We start from the raw sequence: 20,860 nt of genomic DNA, 5'->3' as shown, positions 1-20,860 counted from the left end.
GTCGATGGTCGATTCGTCCACTGCGCGCTTCTGAAGACGTATCAATCCGCTATCTACGCTATTTCCGTTCTCGATGTGTTGCGTATCGTACCGTTCAGCCATAGTTGCTGAGCCCAGTGATGAACGTAATCTCGGGCTGCTTCATTTATGCCTACCTTTGTCCACGATGGGCTGGTAATATTTTATCTCACTCGGATATTTTATTTGTGTTAACTCCTATACTGTTTTCTTCTGTAACGTAAACAAACTTATATCTTAGATGGCGCGTTGGCGTTGTCCTGCCACATTCATTATTTATGTACCCATTGCGCCGGAAATACCACCATTTATGATGCATCTGTGAGCGTGTCAGAATTACTCGCCCATAATCTCATAATTGAAACCTCCTCTTCGACAATTTGTTCTGGATAGTACCGAGGCTTAACATTATCCTTCACCGGAATCCTCAACTGCAGGGGATGAATGTGAGTTGTTACTACACATTTTGGCCACCGACGCTAGTGCAATTCGATGGCCCACCGACAAACTACCATTAAGTGAGAGTCATGCAACACAAGGCTACTCGAGGGCAACTCGAGGGGTGCACATTGTTTTGAAATTCAAATGGACGCGCGGTCACGTGGACCGATCGTTTTTTCGTCACCGGTGATCTCATTGAAGTTCGCGTCGGCGGGAAATACTCAGGAGTATAAAAGGCGGGATGGACGTCCACCTCCTCTCTTTCCATAACCCGCCATGTCGTCTATCGGGCAATCAGTCGAAAAAGCTTTCACTACCATGACCTCTAAAAACTCCAAAGTCGTGGACTTGCAGCGAGACATACTGGAACCGCGAACCAGTCAGCCTCTGACAACGGATCATGGTGTCAAGGTGGCTGACACGGACAATTGGTGAGCATGAGTGTATGTATCGAGTAGGCGGCGTTGATCTTTAATTTCTCGCCAGGCTCAAGATCATCGACTCCGACTCCGAGTCAAAGTCCGAGTCAAAGAAGAACGGTCCTTCACTCCTTGAGGATCAAATTGGGCGAGAGAAGATACACCGCTTTGACCACGAGCGGATCCCAGAGCGTGTAGTGCATGCCCGCGGTACCGGTGCTCATGGGCATTTCAAAGTATTTGACGATCGCGCTTCGAAATACACATTCGCCCCTGTCCTGACGGATTCCTCGAGGACGACTCCTGTCTTCGTCCGTTTCAGCACTGTTCAGGGTTCGCGTGGCAGCGCTGTGCGTATATGCTTCTTTTTTTGCGCATATAATCGGTTAAAGTCTCCCGTCGCGTGCAGGACACCGTCCGCGATGTCAGAGGGTTTGCGGTCAAGTTCTATACTGAAGAAGGCAACTGGGACATCGTCGGAAATGACATTCCCGTTTTCTTCATTCAGGATGCCATTAAATTCCCTGACTTCGTTCACGCTGTGAAGCCAGAGCCTCACAACGAAGTGCCTCAAGGCCAGAGTGCCCACAACAACTTTTGGGATTTTGTGGGCCTGCAACCTGAGTGTTCGTCAAATTGGGCGTTCCCGGATACATGTTGACGCCCTTTTTGCAGCTGCACATATGGTGATGTGGGTCATGTCTGATCGCGGCGTTCCACGGTCCTTCCGCATGATGCAAGGATTCGGGGTGAACACCTTCACGCTAGTGCCTGCAGATGGTAAACGCCACTTTGTCAAGTTTCACTTCATCCCGGAGTTGGGGGTCCACAGCCTTCTTTGGGATGAAGCCCTCAAGATCAACGGCCAAGATCCCGATTTTCACCGTAAGGACTTGAGCGAGGCCATCGAAAGCGGTGCATACCCAAAGTGGAAGTTCGCCATTCAGACAATCCCTGAGTCCGAACAGCACAAATTCGATTTTGACATCTTGGATGCCACCAAAATCTGGCCGCAGGAATTGGTACCTCTTGAGGAGATTGGCGAATTAGTTCTCGACCGCGTTGTCGACGAGTTCTTCCCAGAAACTGAGCAAGTCGCATTTTGCACCAGCCATGTCGTTCCAGGAATAGGATTTAGCGACGATCCTCTTCTGCAAGGTCGAAACTTCTCGTACTTTGATACCCAGATCTCTCGTTTGGGTGCCAACTGGGAGGAGGTGAATTTTATTCGTTTAGTCTGTTGCTGAAACTATTACTCATTGCTACGACCTCAGCTTCCAATTAATAGACCTGTATGTCCTGTGTTCAACCACAATTGTGACGGGAAGAGCAGGCATCGTATTGTTAAGAGCGAAGTCAACTATTGGCCCAACCGCAAGGATATTGGACGCCCAGTTCCCGAGGAGAAAGGTGGATACGTCGAGTAGGTTTATTTCATGTCTTTTCGCCTTCTCAGTCTCACAGGGTCATAGATATGCAGAGCGTCTTCAGGGTATTAAACAGAGGGCGCGCGGGTCGAAGTTTCAGGAGCACTTTAATCATGCTCAACTCTTCTATAATTCGCTTGCCGCGTATGAAAAGGCCCACCTCGTCAGCGCTATCGGCTTCGAACTTAGCCATTGCGAGGACCCGGACGTTTACAGGTCGTATATCAACGTTCTGAACAACATTGATTTCGACCTGGCAAAGGCAGTCGCCGTTAAGGTGAATGGGGATGTGCCGAAGAAGGCTGGTCGTGAAAATCATGGGCGTACGAGCAAGGGTCTTTCGCAGCTCGACTTCTTGCCCAAGGAGCCTACCATCGTCTCAAGGCGCATCGCCATCCTGATCTCGGACGGGTTCAACGCTGTTGAGATGCAAGCTGTGAGGGCTGCTCTCACTAGCGCAAAGGCTGTTTGCTATCTTATTGGTCCTCGTCGTAACCATATTCGTCCAATGGTCGGTCAGGACTTCGGTCCAGAAGTATTCGCCGATCACCACTTTGACAGCCAGCGTTCAACGCTGTTTGATGCCATCTATATCCCTTCCGGCGAGGAGCATGTGAAAACCATTGCAAAAAATGGTCGCGTGGTTCACTGGGTAAGGGAAGCATTTGGTCACTGCAAGGCTATCGCTGCCGTTGGTGAAGGTGTGTTCATCAGAAGCTGATAAATTATTACATCGCCGTTAACGCCTGAGATGTTTCAGGTGTTGATTTTCTCCGGGAGGTTGTTAGACTGCCTGGCAGTGTTGATCTATTCACCCCTTCGCGCGTCCAAGGGATTGATGAAGTTGTCACATCTTACGGGGTGGTGACTACAGGGAAGTACAGCGCCTCCTCGGCTGTGACAGATGTGCTCAATATCGCAGCGGACACGAAAGGCTTCGCTTCTAAGTTCGGATTCGAAATTAGCCAGCACAGGTGTTATGAGCGAGAACTTGAGGGGTTGACTCAGCAGGTTGCGTTCTGAGTCTTATCGCATACGTAATGACAGCTGTCAATGCAACGTGTAATTATCTCCGCAGGAATCTCAAAGAAGCTAATATTGGATAACATAATGAACACCGTAATCTGATACGGATACGATGCCCGAGGATGTTTATTTACAATAATTGCTATTCGTCACGTTTGTCCCAATCCAAGCATCACAATAGCATAAACATTGGCAGCCAATATCACCACCCAGATGATCCATGAAAGCCATGTAACGATATATCCGTTGCTGAAGTCCACAACGCTGTATTCTTGTGTCTCCTGTGTTTCGTATGCCTGTATTGACGAATGTTTAATTGAATCATCACGACTTTCAATGTTTCGCTCAACAACTGTAATGCTAGTGCCCACAGGTAAGGGCGGCCGGTGGGTAGACAGTCCGTCAGAAACGGGGAATATCGTGTGCGTGGAAGTTATCGGCGGGGTCTTGTCAAGTTTTTCTTGGATCACTTTCGGCGTTCTGACAGACATCACCGTTTTTGACGACGTGAGGTAGATGAGGGGGAATGCGACGAAGGGGAGGACAACTGACAGGGCGACCTGTGATGCAATGAGGAGAGCGTTAATTCCTGCCCCCCCAGATGAAATAGCCACGATCATAGAGGGTATTAGACTGATCAGGCGTGTGAGAAGACGGCGGATAAATGGCTGTGAAGAACGGGCGTTAAGGCGAAGATGAAGCTATCGAAATGAATTGTGCATACAGAGATGTTCCACGATATAAATCCTTCCGAGACAATTTGTCCTGCAAGCGTCGCCGTAATGCTGGCAGTTTGGCCTGAGCAGACTAGGGCGAGTGCAAAGATTACCGCTGCGGCTATTTAATAGTGAGTCCAGTATTGTCGTAATATGACCATCTCCGCTTACCTGACCCAAGCGTTTGTTGCATCAAGGTATGCATGTTTTCCAGTCCGATTGAGGCGTTGTAGTCGGACGAGTAGAACATGGCAGCGGCCAAAATCAATATCCTGAATCTTCTACGTCAAGTAACGAAAGCATAGGTGGAGAAGGACGTACGCTGAGTTGATTGGCACCGCAAGTCCCATTAGACTTAATACGAGATCGACGGTTCCGTGGCTAATATGACCGCGGATAAACTCTAATGAGTTATTCTGACGAAACCCATGTCGAGAGGTATAGTCTTTCCCGGTATCACGTTCTGATCGTGAAAAATATATGATACTCCTCCAAAACTGTTTAATTTTTTGGGAAAATGACAGCCGCCTTGCGTCTGCAGGTGTCGGAAGTGGCTTGGGTGGGTCTGAAATACGATCCTGAGTTGCAAGATTCGAGCCCAGAAACAGCGCATGGGGCATGACCGTGGCACCAATAATTCCAATGGCTATACTATTTTGTTCGTCATCTGGACTACTGTCAAATATGGGACATACCTGCATAAACTGCGTTGGGCTGTGACTGAAAAAGACCCGAAGATGGCACGAAGCCCAAAAACGCCTGTGGCCAGTCTGGGTGGACCTTGACTAGTAGCAAGATGAAACATATGAAGACCATTGCAACCTTAAATCCGAATCAGCAACTGATTGATTTTCGATTAGCATCAGCACAAACCAGTAATATGATTACCAGCTCAAAAAATCGCACTGGACGTCCTGTTCGCGAGGGGTCGCCTACGATGAGGAAGATGAAAACGTCGACACCAGTAATGAGCACGGCGGACCACAGGGGGACTTTTGGAAAAAGCAGGCAGATACCGATGGCCGAACCGAGCAATTCTGCAAGGTCCGTGCTGATGATGGCTATTTCGCATAGGACATAGAGAGGATACAGCACAAGTCGCCGGACCAACCGTGGGTGCTTTGGATGGTTATCGAGAAGTAGTCTACAATGATGAGCCAAATCTAGCAACGTCGTATAAGAAGGCGCAGCAGCGAGATGGAAATCATTTCACCTAGACCAGTTACGCAGCCGAGTCTAGCTGCCAATACCTGTGGTGTGATGACATTAGAGGTTGCACGAATAACATTAGATATATATCATTGACGTGCCTGCAAAATAACTGCAATGATTCCAGCAAGCAAAATAACGAATAGCATAGGTCGATACCCAAAGCTAACGCCTGCTTGAATATCGACGCTCCAATTACCGCTTGATGAAAATCAGATATACGACGTATGCATCACAAGTAATGATATGGCGTACGGATCGAAATAGCCGACTGCGCATATGATACCGACGCCCACATGTCTTTTGAAGTGGTGCACCACGGCATTCAATGCAGAACTGACAGACATCTTATTTCGCAACCCCTCGTGCGAAGTCTGCGCGGAGGAATCATCATGTAATGATGGTGATGAGGTGTTTGAATGCATCCCAGAGCTTCTGGGGGAGATAACTGAGAGAAGATGACTAGTACTTATACTATGACCTTGGCACGATTTGAAAGACCACTGATAAATCAGTCTTCTAGTGTGGTCGGTTTTCGGCTCAGTTCGTTTATCAAGCATATTAGAATCGATACAATCTTGCACACTTCACAGACGCTAAGAATAAACGCTTTCAAGGAAAGTCTAGATTGTTTCTTGATCCTAATTTAGTACTCGGAACATAGAGTGGGGTCCTGTTGATGAAGAAGACTTATCGGATAACGGGAACCGATGCAAGCAGGATTTTAGGGTGTGCCTCGGCGTCTCCCAGGCGCCTTGGAGTCAAGGAGTCCCACACTGTCAGACCGCGTGCATAGAGCATTTCCTCTGGAGAAGTACCTTATGACCCAGTTGCGGATCCCGTTTTTTGGAAGTCTCGAAAGTCCGGCCGGGTGTCCATCCAGTTTGTGCAATCAGTGAATATGTTGAATCTTGATCACCTCGTAGTGTTATAATGGTCAAACACTTTCATGACGTACTTTCACCATAGATGGCAAAAAATACTGTCAAATGGTATAAATGATGAGCCAGCAACTCCGACATACATTTGCAACACCAACTTGAGTAATATAGACCCAGAGCACAATTAGGATGGGAAAGTAGATTGAGAGTGTTAGAGTCGGTGATTACTTGATGCCAGGTTGCTGGTTGGAGGGTGGAAAAACGGCACATCCTTGGGTGCCTCCGAACTTCGCTATGACATCGCTTCCCTGAATCGATGCGCTAATGGTAGGTTGTCTCGTAGCGCGTGCTGGTGGTGCTAGGTGGTAACCAAATGTTTACAAGAAAGCGGGCTTGCCAGGGTCTGGGGGTGCTAGGACGGACGGACTAGCCGGACTAGGCCGGGGACCACCAAGACTCTCATTATTTTTTCCAGTTCCTTGGTTTCATTATTAACATTTCTCACGCTCCTGGGCAAACTTGGTTAACGGGCCGTGGCGGCCTTAACACCACCACCATTACCGCGGGTAATGTTTACCGCTAATTGAACTAGTCAGAACGTAACACGTCCCTAGACCAGAAAGTTCTCCCTATCTACACTCAGCTCACAGGTCGTGATGGACTTCAACGATCTTCATCCCTCAGACGATTACAGTCACAGGTTTTTCATCTGGCACGAATGGATCCAGGTATTCGATTTGAACGCCACAAAGGTGTCAGGATGCTTACAAGTAAACACATCAGGCGAACGGTCCTCTCACTTCAGAGAACGTGTTTGATTATTTTGCCACGTCAATGTTCTATGACAAGCAGAGCAATAATCAAGTTTTGCGCATGCAGACCATGCACACGGGTGTGCCCATATTAAACGAGTCGGAAGAACTTAAGTAAGTTTCATTGACATTCAGAGCTCCCTTTGCACATCTTGGCGTGCAATTTATAGACGTTTCACCGGCATCGAGTTTGCTCTCGTGCATGCTCAGCCACCTTCGCTATTTATTATTCACAAAAGGGAACGATCATCCCCTGAGGAAGGTACGTTGGAGTTTGCCCCGTAACTCCTAAATTTAAGCATGGCATTAGTTCGCCCTCTTGCTGCTTATTTTATCATGAACAATCGAATCTATCGATCGCCGGATGTCTATGGTGTTCTCTCCAACCGTTTGGTATGTTCCCACAGATTGCCACTCCTACACCATACTCATTTCGGCTTATCTTCTTGTAGCTCACTTCCCTATACGCCCTGCAGTCCTCTTTAGACATACTGCGCATCAATAGACCTGACTACACCCCTCGCACAGGATTTATTTGGCCAATCACGGAGCAGGCCATGTCCGATGATGCTACCAAAAAATGGGGTGGAGAGGATTCCGCGACTGCTGCAGCCGAGACGGAGATCTCCACGTCACAGTCAGAAAGTCAGAAACCCACTTTAATGACCAGTGGACCGAAAAAGCAACAGAACAACATGTTAATGTATAACGCAATGAGGTCCACTGCGTTTCATTCAAAAATATCCTTTTCTTCCTCTGCTTCTGTCAGAGATGGAGATAGTGTTCCCCCTGAGTCACTGGGGATACGTTCCTCAGCCACACCTGCACCTACGGCGACCAGAGCAGCGACCCCAGCCAGCGGTCCCACACCCCAAGACACACTTCCACCGAAGGGTGCGCCTGGTGCGGGTAAAAAGAAGAAAAAGCGTATGTGTTTAATCGAAATCGGTGTTGTTGCTCGCGCATTCATGAGCGAATGTTGTGTGATAAATTAGGTACCTTGTTGGCTGTCGGAGCAAGTTGATGGCCTCCGACCTCTACAAACCAGTCGCAGTCCCTGTGCCACATCTCCATGCAGGCGACTGGCATTTGACGTGAGTATTGACGTCGAATATCATCCTTCTCGGAGCTTTGCGGGCTTCATTACCGCTACGCCTCATCTTGCGCCACCATACCATGGATCTCTTTAGCAAGAATAGGACAGACGGGGACCTGGAGCTACAATTGGTGTTGTAGTTGAATTGGGGGTTGTGAAAACCTACTATCTTTATTTAACACTGTACAACTAACATCGCCCAACTATACATGAAACTTATTCCTAGCAGCTTATCGAGTGGCGACACCTGCCAGCCTATCAGTCAACCATCCTAGTGGAGTCTGCAGAGATCCGCTTCGCGGACCGCCGGGTCCGCTGCCTAGAGACAAAGGATTTGATGATGCAAATGAGTTCCTTCTGGCCTTCGAAGCTAGCTTCACTGCAAAATATAATGCCAGATTAAGCTTGTACATGATCGTTTCAAATGGAAAAATTACAGACCTGAGTTACTGATTTCATCTCCATTGGTCTCCAAGACAAGACCGCCTTGTATGATTTCTGCGAGAATGTGATGCGCCTGCACATCCACAACCATCGGTCATCGAAGGCACATTCGTGTAAGGCAGATATAACTTACTTCGTCGAAATGAAACACCAAGTCCAATTCACAGACATTCTCAAAGTGCCTATCGAGCCCTTCCACAAAAACCTAGAACAGTTCGTCACAACATGGGCACGACTACGAAAGCGACATTCACCTGTATCAAGTCCAGTATGCCCAGTTCACTTTCTGCACCATCGACGACGAAGACAAAGTACAAAGTGGCGTAGTTTCGGTAGACAACGCGCCATCTCTCGTCCGAACCATCCTTTGGGCCAAGAAACGCCTCGAGCTCCGGTGCATCTAGAAAGTTGCAGAGTCCTGCAGGCCGGATGGATATGAGAGAGAATATTTTCTGTATCAATATCTGAGAAGATTGGTGGAGGGGCGTGTAAAACTTGGTCAGCCTTGGAATCCCGGATGTGTTGACTGCAAAGTGGAATATGTCAGTGCAGAACGACACGACCAGAGATCTCACTGACAGATGAGCACAGCATGGATCATGGTAGCTGTTGCGTGATTCCTCTTACAGCAGAAAAGCAGCGGTCCACGACAACTTCCGGTTCGTAGTACTAGCACTAGGGGATGACTAGTTGTTCTAGTTCAGCTCTAGATAAGATTAGATTGGCAACAAGAACGCTACTGCACAGCTACAGAGTACACAGTAGTGACCCAGTACTGGTTTTTCTCACAAAGTACAAAGAATAGACAGGCGCTCATTTTGCTACGTCGCCGTTAAAGCTATAAGACATCATTGACATTTCCATAGATTTCCCTGTCTCAGTTCCCAACAGCCCGCGTGTGGGTGGCGCAATAAATCATGAATCATCCCTTGGAAATGTCCACCCTGGCTGCAAGCGACCTGCAAGGTTTCCCACAGGTCCAGAAAGACCCGCTTGACTTTTGAAGCTTTCCAAGAAATTCTTGATAAGGTTGTAGTCCATCGGTACCTCCTCTTCGCCAGAGTCAGGTTCCACCATATCTCCGCCTCCGTATTCGAGCATGGCTTTGAGCTCAGCCTCCATTTGAGCTTCGACGTCTAGATCCTCCTCACCGTCTTCATCCATGGACTTCGATTTGGAAATGTCTTTGCCGGAGATTTCAGGGTCGCCTGTAGGGAGGGTCGGAACCCTCCCCTTCCCTTTCTTCTTTTTCAGGGTTGTCTGGCGAGACTGGTTCAGTTCGGCATCCATAGCTTGCATGACAGCCTCAAAGGAATCCAGATTCGGATTCACATTCGGCCTCGGGCCAGGGACAGGTTGCCGTCCCTGTGCTGGTGGAGCGGAAGATTCAGATTTATTGGTCGATGATCTTGTTGAGGTAGATGTTGTGTTCTCCACCATGATGCTAGTGGGAACAAAGGCTGTAAAAGTGCTCATTAGCAAGATCTTCGGCAGATCAATTAGTGATTACCTCCTCGTCCTTTCCTATCCTTGATGATGTCTCCCCACTGTTGGTCAGATATGCCCAAAGCTTGCCTTGAAAACTCTAGGAACTCTGCTTCTTCCTGGTCCATGTCAACTTCGACATCGCCGACAACCTGCGGGCGGTCCTCCTCTGACTCTACATCTTCTTCATCTCCACCAGCAAGTGGATCAGAGCTAGATGATTCGTCATCAGAATCTACACCCTCGTACCTGTCACGCGGCAGAATGGGTGGCCGTATAAACCGAGTGCGAGCTGGCGACGTAATTTCCAAAGCGGGTTCAGCAGCCGAAAATTGTGTGATAGCTGGATCGTTCTCCTCGATTGTTTCAGTCTCAATAGTAACTTTGGAGACACGTTGAGTGTTGAATGAAGCGGGCATTTGTCCATACTCGGCCTCTGAAAGGGCAGGCACAAGCTTCGCCATTGCTTCTTGGCGTGCAGCTTCGTCGGCAACTAGCTCATCTTCATCGTCCGAGTCTGAAAACTTCTCATCACTGAAATTCTCTTCATCTTCTTCGTCTGCATCATCCCCGTCGTCATCGTCGCCTGAGAAAGCCTCACTAGAAACAGAAGACTTAGTCTCTGGAAGGCTCTGGTGTGTGGAAGCTTACTCTTCAAACCTAGCACCCTCTACATCACCCTCTCCTTCGACAAACTTCTGCACCTTGGCTGCAAGGTCCTGCAGTTTGTTTGCTTGTTCCTTAGCTATCCTTTCCTCTGCCCCATCAGATGTAGAATCAACCTCCATCTCTTGAGACTGCGATTGAGAACGTGTCCGCTCCAGCATATCATCAAAGTTGGCTGCGTCCACGTTCATCCAGTCATCCGAGTCTTCAGCCTCATCAGGCATCTCAGTGAGGTATTGCGGGGCGATAGACAATGCTGAATTGAACAGCGCTGCGAATGAAGGACGTGTAGCATTGCTGGTAAGACATCAGCTTCAAGGCCAAAAAAGTGAAATCGAGTGACTCACTCCTCCTGCCGAACCTGAATGAACGCATCAGCGGCTTTATTTTCCAGTTCATTCCAAAGCTGCGAGTCTTCCACTTCACCCCGGAAGTAGCCGGTTGAACGCAAATTTGTGATGTAAGCCTTATAGTCGGATGATCGGCGAAGTGCTTCTTTACGTGCTTCTGCCTGAGGCCACGCGATTAGTATGACAACGGAGGACTAAGTCAGCCGTACATACCGATGATTCGAGCACCTCACTAGTCTTACTTGCGATGCCAGTACGACTCTTCGACTCTTGGTAGATCATTTCGAAACCGCAAGCCTGTCATAGTATCTTTGTCAATGGACATGTTCCAGAATGGCGAATGTCTTAACTTGCCAGCTTCATACCTATGTCTCTCCAACGCCAGACGTCGCTGCCCTCGCGCTCCTTGAAATGACCAAATATCTTTGGAGGGAAGAATTTTTGTCCAACAAGTTGAGCATATGCTGGTCTTGTCAACTTGACTGTGGTAAGCACGGCAGAGTGAGGAGGGAATCGCGTCATGCGATGGGCAGCCTGCAGAATTCTCATCAGAACGATGTCGCGGAGAGTTAAATATACTGACTCGTAGTTGGACGGCATCACGCGTGTAAAATGTCTCGACGGGCTTTTGTACCAACGAAGGGTCTACGGATAAAGTGCGAGCAATGTCAAGCGGAAGGTACGCTTTGGTGGTATGCACGTGGCTTTTGGCTGCTGCAGGATAACTTTCCCGAAGATCATGAATAGTTCGTCGCGCACAACCAAAAAAATTTCCTACCCAGAAATACGCTGCCATACCGTATTCTTAACTGTAAGAGGTGCATGCGTTTCGACAGTTGCATCGCGGACCAGCTTCAGTGCGTCATCGATGGCCAAATATTCTTCAAGGTCATCACCAACAATGTCACCTTCATCATCACTGTCTTTAGACCCAGGGAATCTGCGTCTTCGTTTTTGTTTACTTGGAGCAGATACGTGTTGGAGAGGTATCAGGTGCAAAATTCCACTGTATATCCAGACCTATGATGTAAGAGCACCAAGAACAAATTCAGCAAACTGTCTTACCATCTAAAGTACGGGAAGAGGGCGCACCCTATTCTCGGAGTTGGACGGTTTGACCCATGAAGGGAGGGCTTCGGCTGCCTCAATGAGGAGAAACTCCCCGTCAGAATCCATTACGCTAATACGCGCTGTTAGTCGCGAGATAAGTCGCGCCGAGATCAAGATCTGACCTAATAGCAAAATCCCACTTCTTGCTGACCTCCCGTAGGATCCAGACAACGCACCACTCGTCATCGACGGAGTCCCCGACGCGCATACGCCCTTCAAGCATCCACTTGCTATCCGAAGCTGCAGCGGAATCGATGTCTTTCGCGACTTTTACCTCGAAAGGGTCTCTGTGCCAGATAAAATTTGGCAAAAGCTCGGAGACATATGCTTCTACGCATACTGCGAGTGTCGTTGCAGATGATTTTTCTCCTAGTGCTGGAGGGGGATAAAGAGTATACTGAATTGTGTCCTCTGAGATTGAAGGTGGGCGGTTGAAGATGTCCATCGCCATAGATTATTGTTAAAGACTGTCGTTTGTTTTATGGAATTACTGACTAGGGGAGACTGAAGATCGTTGAGGACTGTGTTTGTCAGCAAAAGTCCCCCCGACTCATTTCCTTTCTTGGTTCACAGGAGAACACCAATGGCGTCGACCACGGCCTTCAAGGACAGAAATCTCATCGCTGTCATAGGAGATGAGGTACGTTTACCTCTGCTAGTTACCATTGCTCAAAATCAGATTCACATTGCCAGGACTCGATAACGGGACTGCTTCTTGCAGGCGTCGGCCACATCAACGAGCACCAGAGGAAGAACTTCCTCATCGTAGATTCTAGTGAGCTCTTTGGCGTATTCTACATCATCTCACACTCACGAATGAGTCCAGAAACACAAATATCGGGGATCGAAGCTGCGTTCCAGGAGTTCACCCAACGGAAGGATATTGCAATTGTCCTCATCAACCAGCATGTGAGATCAAACCTCCCAGATCGTATCTTTGACCTGAATGTGACGCGTACTTTTAGATAGCAGAGAAGATACGACCGACAGTGGACCGCTACCAAGAAGCATTCCCTACATTGCTCGAGATACCCTCCAAGGATCATCCATACGGTGAGCACAGAAGACGCCCAGTCTCCACATACCCTGTACTAACATGACAACGCAGACCCTTCGAAAGATTCGGTATTGAAGCGCGTTCAGAAGCTTTTCGGCGAGTAGAGAGTGCATGCCTTGCTACACTACTCGCATCGCTAGGGTTGAATGTCCATGTGTACCATATAATACAGATGTACATGGCAAGCAGAGTCTACTATGCCTAGAGAATGGATGTTCTTCTCCCCTACCTTCGAATTGAGTATTAGGGTGCAGCAATTCATGCCGAAGTGAACCGCATGATGGGCTCATTCTCCCGGACACCTGGTGCTCGTTCAACGAATACCCTCACTGGATTCCGGGTTTCTGAATCTAAAGTCGAAACGTTGGCATCAGTGGAAGATAATAGGGATCAACGAAGTGGCATACGTGGTATGTCGATCAGGAGGTACCGGAAGACGAAATAGCCGTCGTCGTTCTGTGTTTCACATGAAGATTTACGAAGAATTCTTTGGAGGTTTACATACCCGGACAAGATCAGCATGAACTTCTCCCTCTGTCCACGGAACGCCTGAGTCTCCTGCACCTTCAGCTACACTTCTCCGTCCCTTTAAACCTGAGAACAGCCCAGCAACGCTCCACACGCCCTTCTCCTGTTTTCTTTCGTTCTCCTGTCTATCATCAGTCGACAGTTGCGGGTGAGGTGCGGGCAATGGAGTGGCATCGCCACTCAAGTATCTGAATGCACGTTTTGCAGATTGCCCAATCGACTCGAGTTTCTCCTTCGCAAGGCCTATGGTTTCATCTAGAGTCAGGGAGCTGAGGGACTCAATGTATGAAGGGCCCGCTTCTTCATCAGCTTGCTGAGCTGATTTAGCGGAGGACGACCCTTGTACATAGAAGTTGAGGAGCATGTGTTCTCGCCCTGAAGAATCTACCGCGACCTGAGATGAAACATGCCTATGCCTGTGCCTCGGTCGTGTGGAGGAGGGCGGGTTATTGTGGAATATAAGAGGTGCTCGTAGGTATTTTGCAACCTGTACATATCAAAATCAAATATTGATTTAAACTCAAACTCGTAGGACATACCCGAGGAGATGCATTAATGCGGTCACAGGCATCATTGAAAAGGACGGTAGGCGAGTTCCTTGAGAACAACTCTGATGTAAGGGCATATATGAGCACGGCAGAAAGCCCGGCACCCAAAAGAATAACGGCAAGGTTCGAAGTACGCTGTGTTGTTCGAATCACTGTAAATAAGCAGGATCAATCACAGTCCATCATGATGGATCTGTAAGAAAATGTGAGAATTCATGCGCACCCTTCCCACCGGTGCTCAGCTCGGACCACTGTTTTACTTTCTTTCCCTTGAGGGATCCTTGAGATATCCCAAGCGCAAACGGCCCTACTGAGTCCTCTCGGTTCGGACGCGTGCCGCGCTGTTTCTGGTCAAGCGCAGAAGAGAGTAATGAAGATGCAGCGTCTTGGTGAGTCACAAATGACCTGCGACATAATCCAAATGCATAGATTTGGTGACGGTGGCGATGTGAAAATAAGATGTCGGTCGATGGCCGCGAACGAGTGCAAAGCGTATTGACCTGACGTGCAAGCCTCGCCATGGAGGTCATGGTAAGGTTAACGTTCTGGACTGCATCCGAAAACGCATTACCCAAAAATAGCCGGCGATCGGTCACCGCCTAATTTTGACCGAGGGCTGACTGGACAAGCTAACTCCTCGAATTGTCGTGGACGTCCGACATGCATGTGCATTCTGATACCTGTCTGCACCACCCGTATGTTTCTCACAGGTGTTTGGGATTGAAAGGAATAATCTTGGGCAGAAGAAAGAAGGTATCATTCATACAGAAGCTCAGAACCCGATTCAATACAAGACAAATACAACGCTCTAAAATTATTATTCAGTCACTAACTTATGATCGCTCTCCACGTAGGCGTCTAGCAAGGGCGAGGTCTTTAGGTTGAATGGTGACACGTTTGGCGTGAATAGCTGCGAGATTCGTATCTTCAAACAACGAGACGAGGTAAGCCTCGGCGGCTTCCTGGAGTGCCATAACAGCAGAGGATTGGAAGCGGAGATCGGTCTGAATGGCTCGGTTACGATACGAGTGATATAGATTCAGGAAGACGGTGCTAACCTTGAAATCCTGTGCGATCTCGCGCACAAGACGTTGGAATGGGAGCTTGCGGATGAGGAGCTCCGTAGACTTCTGATAACGACGAATTTCACGGAGCGCAACGGTACCGGGGCGGAAGCGATGGGGCTTCTTGACACCTCCAGCGGGGACCTGTCAAGGGATCGAATTGGTGAGTCAGGCATGGTGGAAAGCGTGGAAGGGTCGACTGACAGCGGCGGTCTTGCGAGCTGCCTTGGATGCCAATTGTTTACGGGGAGCTTTGCCTGTTCAACACAGTTAAGATGAAGTTTGAAGGATGAATACGATAAAATGTTCTTACCTCCAGTTGACTTGCGGGCGGTCTGCTTGGTACGGGCCATTGAAAAATTTGGAGGTTGAAACTTGAGGTAAGTTGATAGTGAAGATAGATGTTGTCCGCAAGCCACAAACTAAACGTGATCCCTTCTTATATATCTATCCATTTCGGCACGTGCACCTGCCAGTGGATCAATCAACAATGATGATGAAGGTTATATTTAGCCACAAGCGCGTCGCGCTTACCCACGTGATTTCTGTGGACACTTGCGTAGACTCGATGGCCAAATAAAAATTCATTCTTTCATTTATTAACATTTGTAGGACCAGAATAACAGGCAGATATTCGAATATCAATTATCGACTACGAAGATCGCGTTAAAAAACGAACTACAGTGGTGCGAATAATAACAATCACATCTTTTACTCTGATCAGAAGATACAATAATCATGGCGTCCAGACTCCAGCGTGATATTGGATACACTGCTGACCAGTAGTAACTGTAGTGTTGCAACGCATCCCTAAGCACTGAAATGCAAGATGAGTCCTTCTCCTTTCAAAGAAATCACGAATATGCTCAACCCCTTCCTTCATGATATTTCATGCCCGCATCTGCCCTTGCACTCAGGCTACTCTTGCAGTAAATCCATGTTCGCTGTTTCTTTTTCTTGTTTGGTGAGACATCGTCAGCGCAGCGCTTTCTAGCTCGGCTGACTTCTGCCACGCCCAAGGTGACGAACTTCTCGGTAAGGTTTCGGGCTTGTCGCAGCAGTCTCCATCATTGCACTGCAGCACTATTCGCGAGGGGCAATGATTGAGCAGCTCCTGGTGTGTTCTAAAATAAGTCGTTTACTGGTGGCGTGCTCGTGTTGGGATTGCTGTCATGTGGTATTTTTTGTGAGGTTAGTCGGAATTGTCCCTGCAGATTCAGAATTGTTCGTACCAGTAGGAGAAGTTTGCTCATTTGATGAGCTCGCGGCAAATGAAAATAGGAATAAGCCGTACTTGGCTGCCCATATCAACTATTTATCCATACATTCTAATAACACATTTTTAGTGCCAAATGTCAGCCAGCAGGCCCAGCAGAAAGTTGGGATCAAGCATGATAGTGGATCGTGGGCTGCCAAATAATGCAGCTGGTACATCGTATGTGCGCGGCTCGACACGTTCAGCGACAATTTACACCCCATTCTGACTGTTCGATGTATCATACAGGACATTGCAGTTGGGAAATACTCCTATGCCATTCAAATGAAGGACCCAAGGATTTCGGAATCGTTGGATCTGAGGTCAAGCTCTTTGAAGCTGCAGCACTAGCGTATTGGCTTAGTCAGCAGCTTCACGATTCAACAGAGGTAAACACCTGGCCTCGGTATGTATCATGTGACAAAAGTTCCGAAACATCCGTTATCCATCACATCCGAGAATGCCGCCACGCCTATATAATGGCGGGCTCCTTCACTTTTGCCGTTCATACACTCGTGAAAAAGTATTATCCAAATCCAAATTACCATCCAAATCACTATGCATTCCACTGCAAGCCTCTGCTCGTCAAGGTACGGTCATCGTTGGGGATTTGCAAATTGGTATGTTCAACTTTTAGAACACATACGAGTTATTTTTTCATGGCTACTGCAGCAATTTCAACTGTAACTTAACGTCCCTCGACATCTTCGGAAACCAAAAATTGGATTTTCTGCAGAACAATCGTGAACTGCACGGAGGGAATGAAGGCAGACGAGTTCTCTCCAACCTTTCTTGGCTGCCTCATTGTCTTGTTCCTGATGCGATAGATCTTGTGGTCCCTTCTACCCACGATGATCCCGAAAAGACTGCCCAACATCGTGTTCGTGCTTCTCGGATGGACGTGAATGGAATGTCGTATGATATCGCCGACGCCACTGGAAAGAATGCATCCCTGGCTACGCTCATGCCTGATTTCAGAGCTCGCCAAAAGGACAAGACGCCATCTGCTGTATCTGGGAAAGCGAAGGTCTCTCTGGTCCAGACTATTGCTCGCTTGGAAAGGGAGGTGCCACCGCCCACAGGACATGTATGTTTGGTATTCACAGACATACGGAATTCAACCCAACTGTGGGACAAGAATCCTGCCATGTCGACAGCGATACATTTGCACAACAATCTTCTCTTACAACATCTTCTATATTGCGGTGGCTACATGGTCAAGACAGAAGGCGACTCATTTATGTGCGCCTTTCCAACAACCCTTGCTGCGGTATGGTGGTGTGTTACTGCCCAGATTCAACTTCTTCACGTACCCTGGCCCCAAGAAATACTAGATTGTGAAGAAGGCAAAGAGGTCTACGATAAACACGGAAACCTTCTTGCACGCGGCCTTTCCGTCCGTATGGGCATTCACTCTGGAACCCCAGCGTGCGAACTAGATCCTATCACTTGCCGCATGGATTATCTTGGGTCTATGGTTAACCGATGCGCCCGTATCAGTGCCAGTGCGTTGGGTGGACAAATCATGTGCAGCGCCGATGTTGTTCGCGAAGTCAATGCGAGTTTGTTTGATTGCGGTCCAGCCTCGAAACCTCAGACAGCTCGGGCTATCGAGGAAATCCGGCAACTGCAGACGGTTTTTCTCCCTGTCGGTGAAATCAAATTGAAGGGACTGGAAATTCCGGAGATGGCTTCCCTTGTCTACCCTGCAGCCCTCCTAGGACGTCAGCAGTTAGTCAAGTCTGGGTTGAATCCAAGCACGTCCCCGTCATTATCCACCCCCGGATCACCAGCAGATTCTTATACCAATGGCACCGCTGCACAAGTTATCTGTGACCAAACTCTATCCGATGATGCGTGTTTGGAGAGATGAGCTTTGCGTCTCCCTACCTACTAGACCTGTCCATTTCCATAGCGCTCTGATAATCGTATTTGTGCCCTTTTGTCAGGAACAGGATTGTATATTGTCAAGCGTCGTGTCACTCGCCTCCAGTGCCCGGCAAACGGTTTGATATAAACAAGTGATAAAGTTAAAATCCACATCCCAAGAAATTTCTTTGAACTATAGACTATTAAGTGTCACAATTTACATTGCACAGCCGGGCCTTAAATCGCTGGCTTTGAGGGAAGATGCCTAAGTGCTCGCTCGGCCTCACAGTTGTGCACTTGTCGCCGACAGGAAGGCCGGCATCTGGGAATCGTGAATTCCGGGTCCATAGTATGGGGATCACGTGCACCCGGACGCGCTATGTCGGGGTTGTGCCAGCACCCACCAAGCACGCCACTTGCACCGCGCACCCATCCAACCTCCAATACTCTGCTCTCCAACATGCTCACAGCAACTTCAGGCTGCAGTCTCTCCTTACCAAACTCCCTGGCTCCTTCGAATATCTGGTCTTGCTGTCTTCGGAGCATTTTTCTTCATCTCCAATGTCACTTCCAAATACTATATTTCACTCTCCTCAGGGACATGGCTCTGCGAGCCTTGAGGGCGGTGTGCATTAATGCGGCTTCATATTCTATGTATGTGGGGTGAGATGTAATCTTTCTTTTAACCCAGCAAAGGGTGCCCGTCGCGCGACAGGTGACTACGACGGAGTCCCTCATCTTGCAGGCACATTTGCCACTTGTCTGATCTGTTTCTCTCGCTATTGATTATTGGCTCTGCTATCATTCAGAGTCCAGATCTTCCATGCCAATTGAAGTAGGCCACCATCAGAGTATCGATGATGCCCTCGCTTGTTGCGTGGCACTGAAGAGTTTCTTCCTGGCAGCATATTGAAGTCACCTATTCATGAAAAGTTTTCGCTCAGTTAGTTAGTATTATGCATGTAGTGTACAAACAAAAATTCGATTCATAACTACAGGCATCGGGCATACACCAGATAATGATTCAATAAGCCACTTAGTACATCCAGCGGTAGTTCCATTCCCATCGTCATGGCTAACCAGATCCTCGAGTTCCGACTTTCTGGCCACCAGCGTCCATCATAGGGGTTTTAAAAAATTAACAACTTACTAATTTTTCCCATTAGCCGACTTGAACGACTGACCTCGTCATTACTAGTGACGCGCTCTACCAACTGAGCTAAACGGGATGCGATGTCGGGCCAATAGCAAGTGACATTATTGTCACCATTTGCATGTGGGTATGTCTTCAGTAAACTAAAGTTATTGCTACTTCCCAAACGTTTGCATGCGCTCTGTAACAGCTTTCTTCAACTGTGCAAGAATTTGTCAACCAGATCATGGAATACAGAGGAAGACACTTACTGGAGGGCTAATCCCATTACCTTCGAAATATGCCAGGACGAATTCCTCTGCTACCCAATCATTTTCCACCGAACCCATATCTTTAAGTATCAGAGTACGTGGGCGAGATGGGCTGCGCGACGGCGCAAGGAGTACAATGTCAAAGGGTTTGCCCTTTGACATTGATGTAGTCGGGAAAAGGGATTTCAATGTCCTCAAAGAAGACTGGGCTGCAGGTTCCTCTGCTGGAGTGATTGTAGCACGTGTATGTGCGAGCTGCATACGCGCAGTGAGGGCACGCATGAAGCCATCACGGAGATGTGAGTAAGATGTGCCGCGAGTGGGTACTGAGCAGAATGAAGTTCAAAGTAACCACGGCGTGTGCTCAGTACAGTAGGGACTTGCCTATTCGGATAGCGCAAGCGGTATTGCGGACAATGTGCTCGATTTTTTCATCAGGAGTTGCAGTCATGGGAATCTATCGAGTGTCTATTAGGAATAAGAATGCAAGAGGGCGGAGGAGTAATATTACATTCAGGTTTGGATTGGCAAGGTCGGCATAAAAACCAACAGAGTACACCTTTATACCAAGGAATGACACGGTTCTCACCCCAACGCCAACGAGTGAGAACTGAGGCAAAGGGAACTTTGACGGTATATGAAGAGTCTTAGGGAAAGCAATTGATGTTGCAGGATCAACTATGCGAAGTTTTGAGTTCTCGGACTAGTAGCCCAGTCAGGCGGTGAAACATACTCTCGAATTCGGAGTCGGGCAGAGATGGCTCGGCATCTAGATGGATGGTTGTGTTCTGTACCGCATATGCGGCTGAAAATAAGGAAACAGTAGCACCCCATAGTAACGGTTTCACGAATGACCTAGACTGTTTGGAAGTTCTCGTTATACATGAACGAGACCATGATGAGCTGAAAATTGCCAGCGGTCGCAAAAATTGAGACATATGGAGGTTGTGCCTAGAGAAGGACCGCCGGGAGAACCACGTGGGAGTATTAGCGTCAGGCGTTTACGGAGTGGACGTACTTGTGTTCTCATCCGGG

At 48.2% G+C, this 20,860-nt stretch overlaps 10 protein-coding genes and 1 non-coding gene across 11 annotated transcripts; 4 read left to right on the top strand and 7 right to left on the bottom strand.

Moving 5' to 3' along the window:
* Positions 1–618: 618 nt before the first annotated feature.
* Positions 619–3,398, top strand: F5147DRAFT_669092 (catalase-like domain-containing protein). The gene is made up of 7 exons (XM_041435425.1): positions 619–890; positions 946–1,228; positions 1,288–1,504; positions 1,554–2,095; positions 2,153–2,301; positions 2,351–3,006; positions 3,066–3,398. Exons 1-7 carry the CDS (start codon positions 736–738, stop codon positions 3,326–3,328), a joined length of 2,265 nt encoding a protein of 754 aa, XP_041298429.1. The 5' UTR covers positions 619–735; the 3' UTR covers positions 3,329–3,398.
* Positions 3,396–5,690, bottom strand: F5147DRAFT_750599 (natural resistance-associated macrophage protein-domain-containing protein). Its single transcript, XM_041440163.1, has 9 exons — positions 5,512–5,690; positions 5,358–5,457; positions 5,261–5,297; positions 4,921–5,210; positions 4,743–4,869; positions 4,369–4,693; positions 4,219–4,319; positions 4,056–4,168; positions 3,396–3,999 (listed from the first exon to the last, which is right to left on the bottom strand). The coding sequence occupies exons 1-9, from the start codon at positions 5,679–5,681 to the stop codon at positions 3,481–3,483; spliced, it is 1,782 nt and encodes a 593-aa protein (XP_041298428.1). The 5' UTR covers positions 5,682–5,690; the 3' UTR covers positions 3,396–3,480.
* A 965-nt stretch (positions 5,691–6,655) lies between these two features.
* Positions 6,656–8,169, top strand: F5147DRAFT_669085 (MED6-domain-containing protein). The gene is made up of 6 exons (XM_041435424.1): positions 6,656–6,865; positions 6,921–7,063; positions 7,120–7,211; positions 7,260–7,342; positions 7,402–7,876; positions 7,945–8,169. The coding sequence occupies exons 1-6, from the start codon at positions 6,794–6,796 to the stop codon at positions 7,971–7,973; spliced, it is 894 nt and encodes a 297-aa protein (XP_041298427.1). The 5' UTR covers positions 6,656–6,793; the 3' UTR covers positions 7,974–8,169.
* On the bottom strand, positions 8,170–9,228 carry F5147DRAFT_669083 (clathrin adaptor complex small chain-domain-containing protein). The gene is made up of 5 exons (XM_041435423.1): positions 9,069–9,228; positions 8,744–9,015; positions 8,623–8,694; positions 8,487–8,562; positions 8,170–8,424 (listed from the first exon to the last, which is right to left on the bottom strand). Exons 1-5 carry the CDS (start codon positions 9,088–9,090, stop codon positions 8,276–8,278), a joined length of 591 nt encoding a protein of 196 aa, XP_041298426.1. The 5' UTR covers positions 9,091–9,228; the 3' UTR covers positions 8,170–8,275.
* Positions 9,060–12,613, bottom strand: F5147DRAFT_251784 (SGT1-domain-containing protein). Its single transcript, XM_041428839.1, has 10 exons — positions 12,223–12,613; positions 12,083–12,170; positions 11,769–12,010; positions 11,574–11,715; positions 11,345–11,524; positions 11,204–11,287; positions 10,988–11,151; positions 10,626–10,937; positions 10,000–10,574; positions 9,060–9,949 (listed from the first exon to the last, which is right to left on the bottom strand). Exons 1-10 carry the CDS (start codon positions 12,549–12,551, stop codon positions 9,405–9,407), a joined length of 2,661 nt encoding a protein of 886 aa, XP_041298425.1. The 5' UTR covers positions 12,552–12,613; the 3' UTR covers positions 9,060–9,404.
* Positions 12,614–12,683: 70 nt separating this feature from the next.
* On the top strand, positions 12,684–13,261 carry F5147DRAFT_768054 (ATPase, V1 complex, subunit F; the record flags this gene model as incomplete). Its single annotated transcript, XM_041440931.1, has 4 exons — positions 12,684–12,740; positions 12,794–13,009; positions 13,066–13,153; positions 13,209–13,261. 4 exons carry the CDS (start codon positions 12,684–12,686, stop codon positions 13,259–13,261), a joined length of 414 nt encoding a protein of 137 aa, XP_041298424.1.
* A 154-nt stretch (positions 13,262–13,415) lies between these two features.
* Positions 13,416–14,770, bottom strand: F5147DRAFT_627004 (TIM21-domain-containing protein; the record flags this gene model as incomplete). Its single annotated transcript, XM_041432704.1, has 5 exons — positions 14,457–14,770; positions 14,225–14,385; positions 13,663–14,172; positions 13,565–13,613; positions 13,416–13,507 (listed from the first exon to the last, which is right to left on the bottom strand). Exons 1-5 carry the CDS (start codon positions 14,761–14,763, stop codon positions 13,416–13,418), a joined length of 1,119 nt encoding a protein of 372 aa, XP_041298423.1. The 5' UTR covers positions 14,764–14,770.
* Positions 14,771–15,066: 296 nt separating this feature from the next.
* Positions 15,067–15,414, bottom strand: F5147DRAFT_566424 (histone-fold-containing protein; the record flags this gene model as incomplete). Its single annotated transcript, XM_041430800.1, has 2 exons — positions 15,067–15,237; positions 15,292–15,414. Coding segments are annotated over 2 exons (294 nt in total), but the record flags the coding sequence as incomplete, so codon positions are not given.
* A 1,727-nt stretch (positions 15,415–17,141) lies between these two features.
* Positions 17,142–18,504, top strand: F5147DRAFT_669075 (nucleotide cyclase). The gene is made up of 2 exons (XM_041435422.1): positions 17,142–17,172; positions 17,225–18,504. Exon 2 carries the CDS (start codon positions 17,448–17,450, stop codon positions 18,423–18,425), a length of 978 nt encoding a protein of 325 aa, XP_041298421.1. The 5' UTR covers positions 17,142–17,172; positions 17,225–17,447; the 3' UTR covers positions 18,426–18,504.
* Positions 18,505–19,577: 1,073 nt separating this feature from the next.
* F5147DRAFT_t13 lies at positions 19,578–19,650 on the bottom strand. The gene has a single exon. It is a non-coding gene; the product is annotated as a tRNA-Thr (tRNA).
* Positions 19,606–20,858, bottom strand: F5147DRAFT_669071 (chalcone-flavanone isomerase-domain-containing protein). Its single transcript, XM_041435421.1, has 5 exons — positions 20,559–20,858; positions 20,337–20,503; positions 20,210–20,282; positions 19,826–20,151; positions 19,606–19,774 (listed from the first exon to the last, which is right to left on the bottom strand). The coding sequence occupies exons 1-5, from the start codon at positions 20,761–20,763 to the stop codon at positions 19,730–19,732; spliced, it is 816 nt and encodes a 271-aa protein (XP_041298420.1). The 5' UTR covers positions 20,764–20,858; the 3' UTR covers positions 19,606–19,729.
* Positions 20,859–20,860: the final 2 nt, after the last annotated feature.

The sequence above is a fragment of the Suillus discolor genome (assembly GCF_016758755.1).
Source record: "Suillus discolor strain FC423 chromosome Unknown F5147scaffold_4, whole genome shotgun sequence".
In the NCBI taxonomy this organism is placed as follows: domain Eukaryota; kingdom Fungi; phylum Basidiomycota; class Agaricomycetes; order Boletales; family Suillaceae; genus Suillus; species Suillus discolor.
The sequence above is the reverse complement of the archived record's forward strand: the minus strand, read 5'-3'. Positions and strand labels throughout refer to the sequence as shown.

What these genes read in the sequence shown, in the direction of transcription:
- F5147DRAFT_669092 (XM_041435425.1), top strand. Translation starts at nt 736, where the DNA reads ATGTCGTCTATCGGGCAATCAGTCGAAAAAGCTTTCACTACCATGACC. An exon ending in GTGGCTGACACGGACAATTG is followed by an intron (nt 891 to 945) that starts GTGAGCATGAGT and finishes ATTTCTCGCCAG; the next exon opens with GCTCAAGATCATCGACTCCG. An exon ending in AGGGTTCGCGTGGCAGCGCT is followed by an intron (nt 1,229 to 1,287) that starts GTGCGTATATGC and finishes CGTCGCGTGCAG; the next exon opens with GACACCGTCCGCGATGTCAG.
- F5147DRAFT_750599 (XM_041440163.1), bottom strand. Translation starts at nt 5,681, where the DNA reads ATGCATTCAAACACCTCATCACCATCATTACATGATGATTCCTCCGCG. An exon ending in CGGCTGCGTAACTGGTCTAG is followed by an intron (nt 5,211 to 5,260) that starts GTGAAATGATTT and finishes CGACGTTGCTAG; the next exon opens with ATTTGGCTCATCATTGTAGA. An exon ending in GCAACAAACGCTTGGGTCAG is followed by an intron (nt 4,169 to 4,218) that starts GTAAGCGGAGAT and finishes ACTATTAAATAG; the next exon opens with CCGCAGCGGTAATCTTTGCA.
- F5147DRAFT_669085 (XM_041435424.1), top strand. Translation starts at nt 6,794, where the DNA reads ATGGACTTCAACGATCTTCATCCCTCAGACGATTACAGTCACAGGTTT. An exon ending in TCTGGCACGAATGGATCCAG is followed by an intron (nt 6,866 to 6,920) that starts GTATTCGATTTG and finishes TAAACACATCAG; the next exon opens with GCGAACGGTCCTCTCACTTC. An exon ending in GTGTTCTCTCCAACCGTTTG is followed by an intron (nt 7,343 to 7,401) that starts GTATGTTCCCAC and finishes ATCTTCTTGTAG; the next exon opens with CTCACTTCCCTATACGCCCT.
- F5147DRAFT_669083 (XM_041435423.1), bottom strand. Translation starts at nt 9,090, where the DNA reads ATGATCCATGCTGTGCTCATCT. An exon ending in GATCCATGCTGTGCTCATCT is followed by an intron (nt 9,016 to 9,068) that starts GTCAGTGAGATC and finishes TCCACTTTGCAG; the next exon opens with TCAACACATCCGGGATTCCA. An exon ending in AGATGAAATCAGTAACTCAG is followed by an intron (nt 8,425 to 8,486) that starts GTCTGTAATTTT and finishes TATATTTTGCAG; the next exon opens with TGAAGCTAGCTTCGAAGGCC.
- F5147DRAFT_251784 (XM_041428839.1), bottom strand. Translation starts at nt 12,551, where the DNA reads ATGGCGATGGACATCTTCAACCGCCCACCTTCAATCTCAGAGGACACA. An exon ending in AAGTGGGATTTTGCTATTAG is followed by an intron (nt 12,171 to 12,222) that starts GTCAGATCTTGA and finishes AGCGCGTATTAG; the next exon opens with CGTAATGGATTCTGACGGGG. An exon ending in GTATGGCAGCGTATTTCTGG is followed by an intron (nt 11,716 to 11,768) that starts GTAGGAAATTTT and finishes TCTTCGGGAAAG; the next exon opens with TTATCCTGCAGCAGCCAAAA.
- F5147DRAFT_669075 (XM_041435422.1), top strand. Translation starts at nt 17,448, where the DNA reads ATGGACGTGAATGGAATGTCGTATGATATCGCCGACGCCACTGGAAAG.
- F5147DRAFT_669071 (XM_041435421.1), bottom strand. Translation starts at nt 20,763, where the DNA reads ATGTCTCAATTTTTGCGACCGCTGGCAATTTTCAGCTCATCATGGTCT. An exon ending in TTGCCAATCCAAACCTGAAT is followed by an intron (nt 20,283 to 20,336) that starts GTAATATTACTC and finishes GACACTCGATAG; the next exon opens with ATTCCCATGACTGCAACTCC. An exon ending in GTAATGGGATTAGCCCTCCA is followed by an intron (nt 19,775 to 19,825) that starts GTAAGTGTCTTC and finishes ATTCTTGCACAG; the next exon opens with TTGAAGAAAGCTGTTACAGA.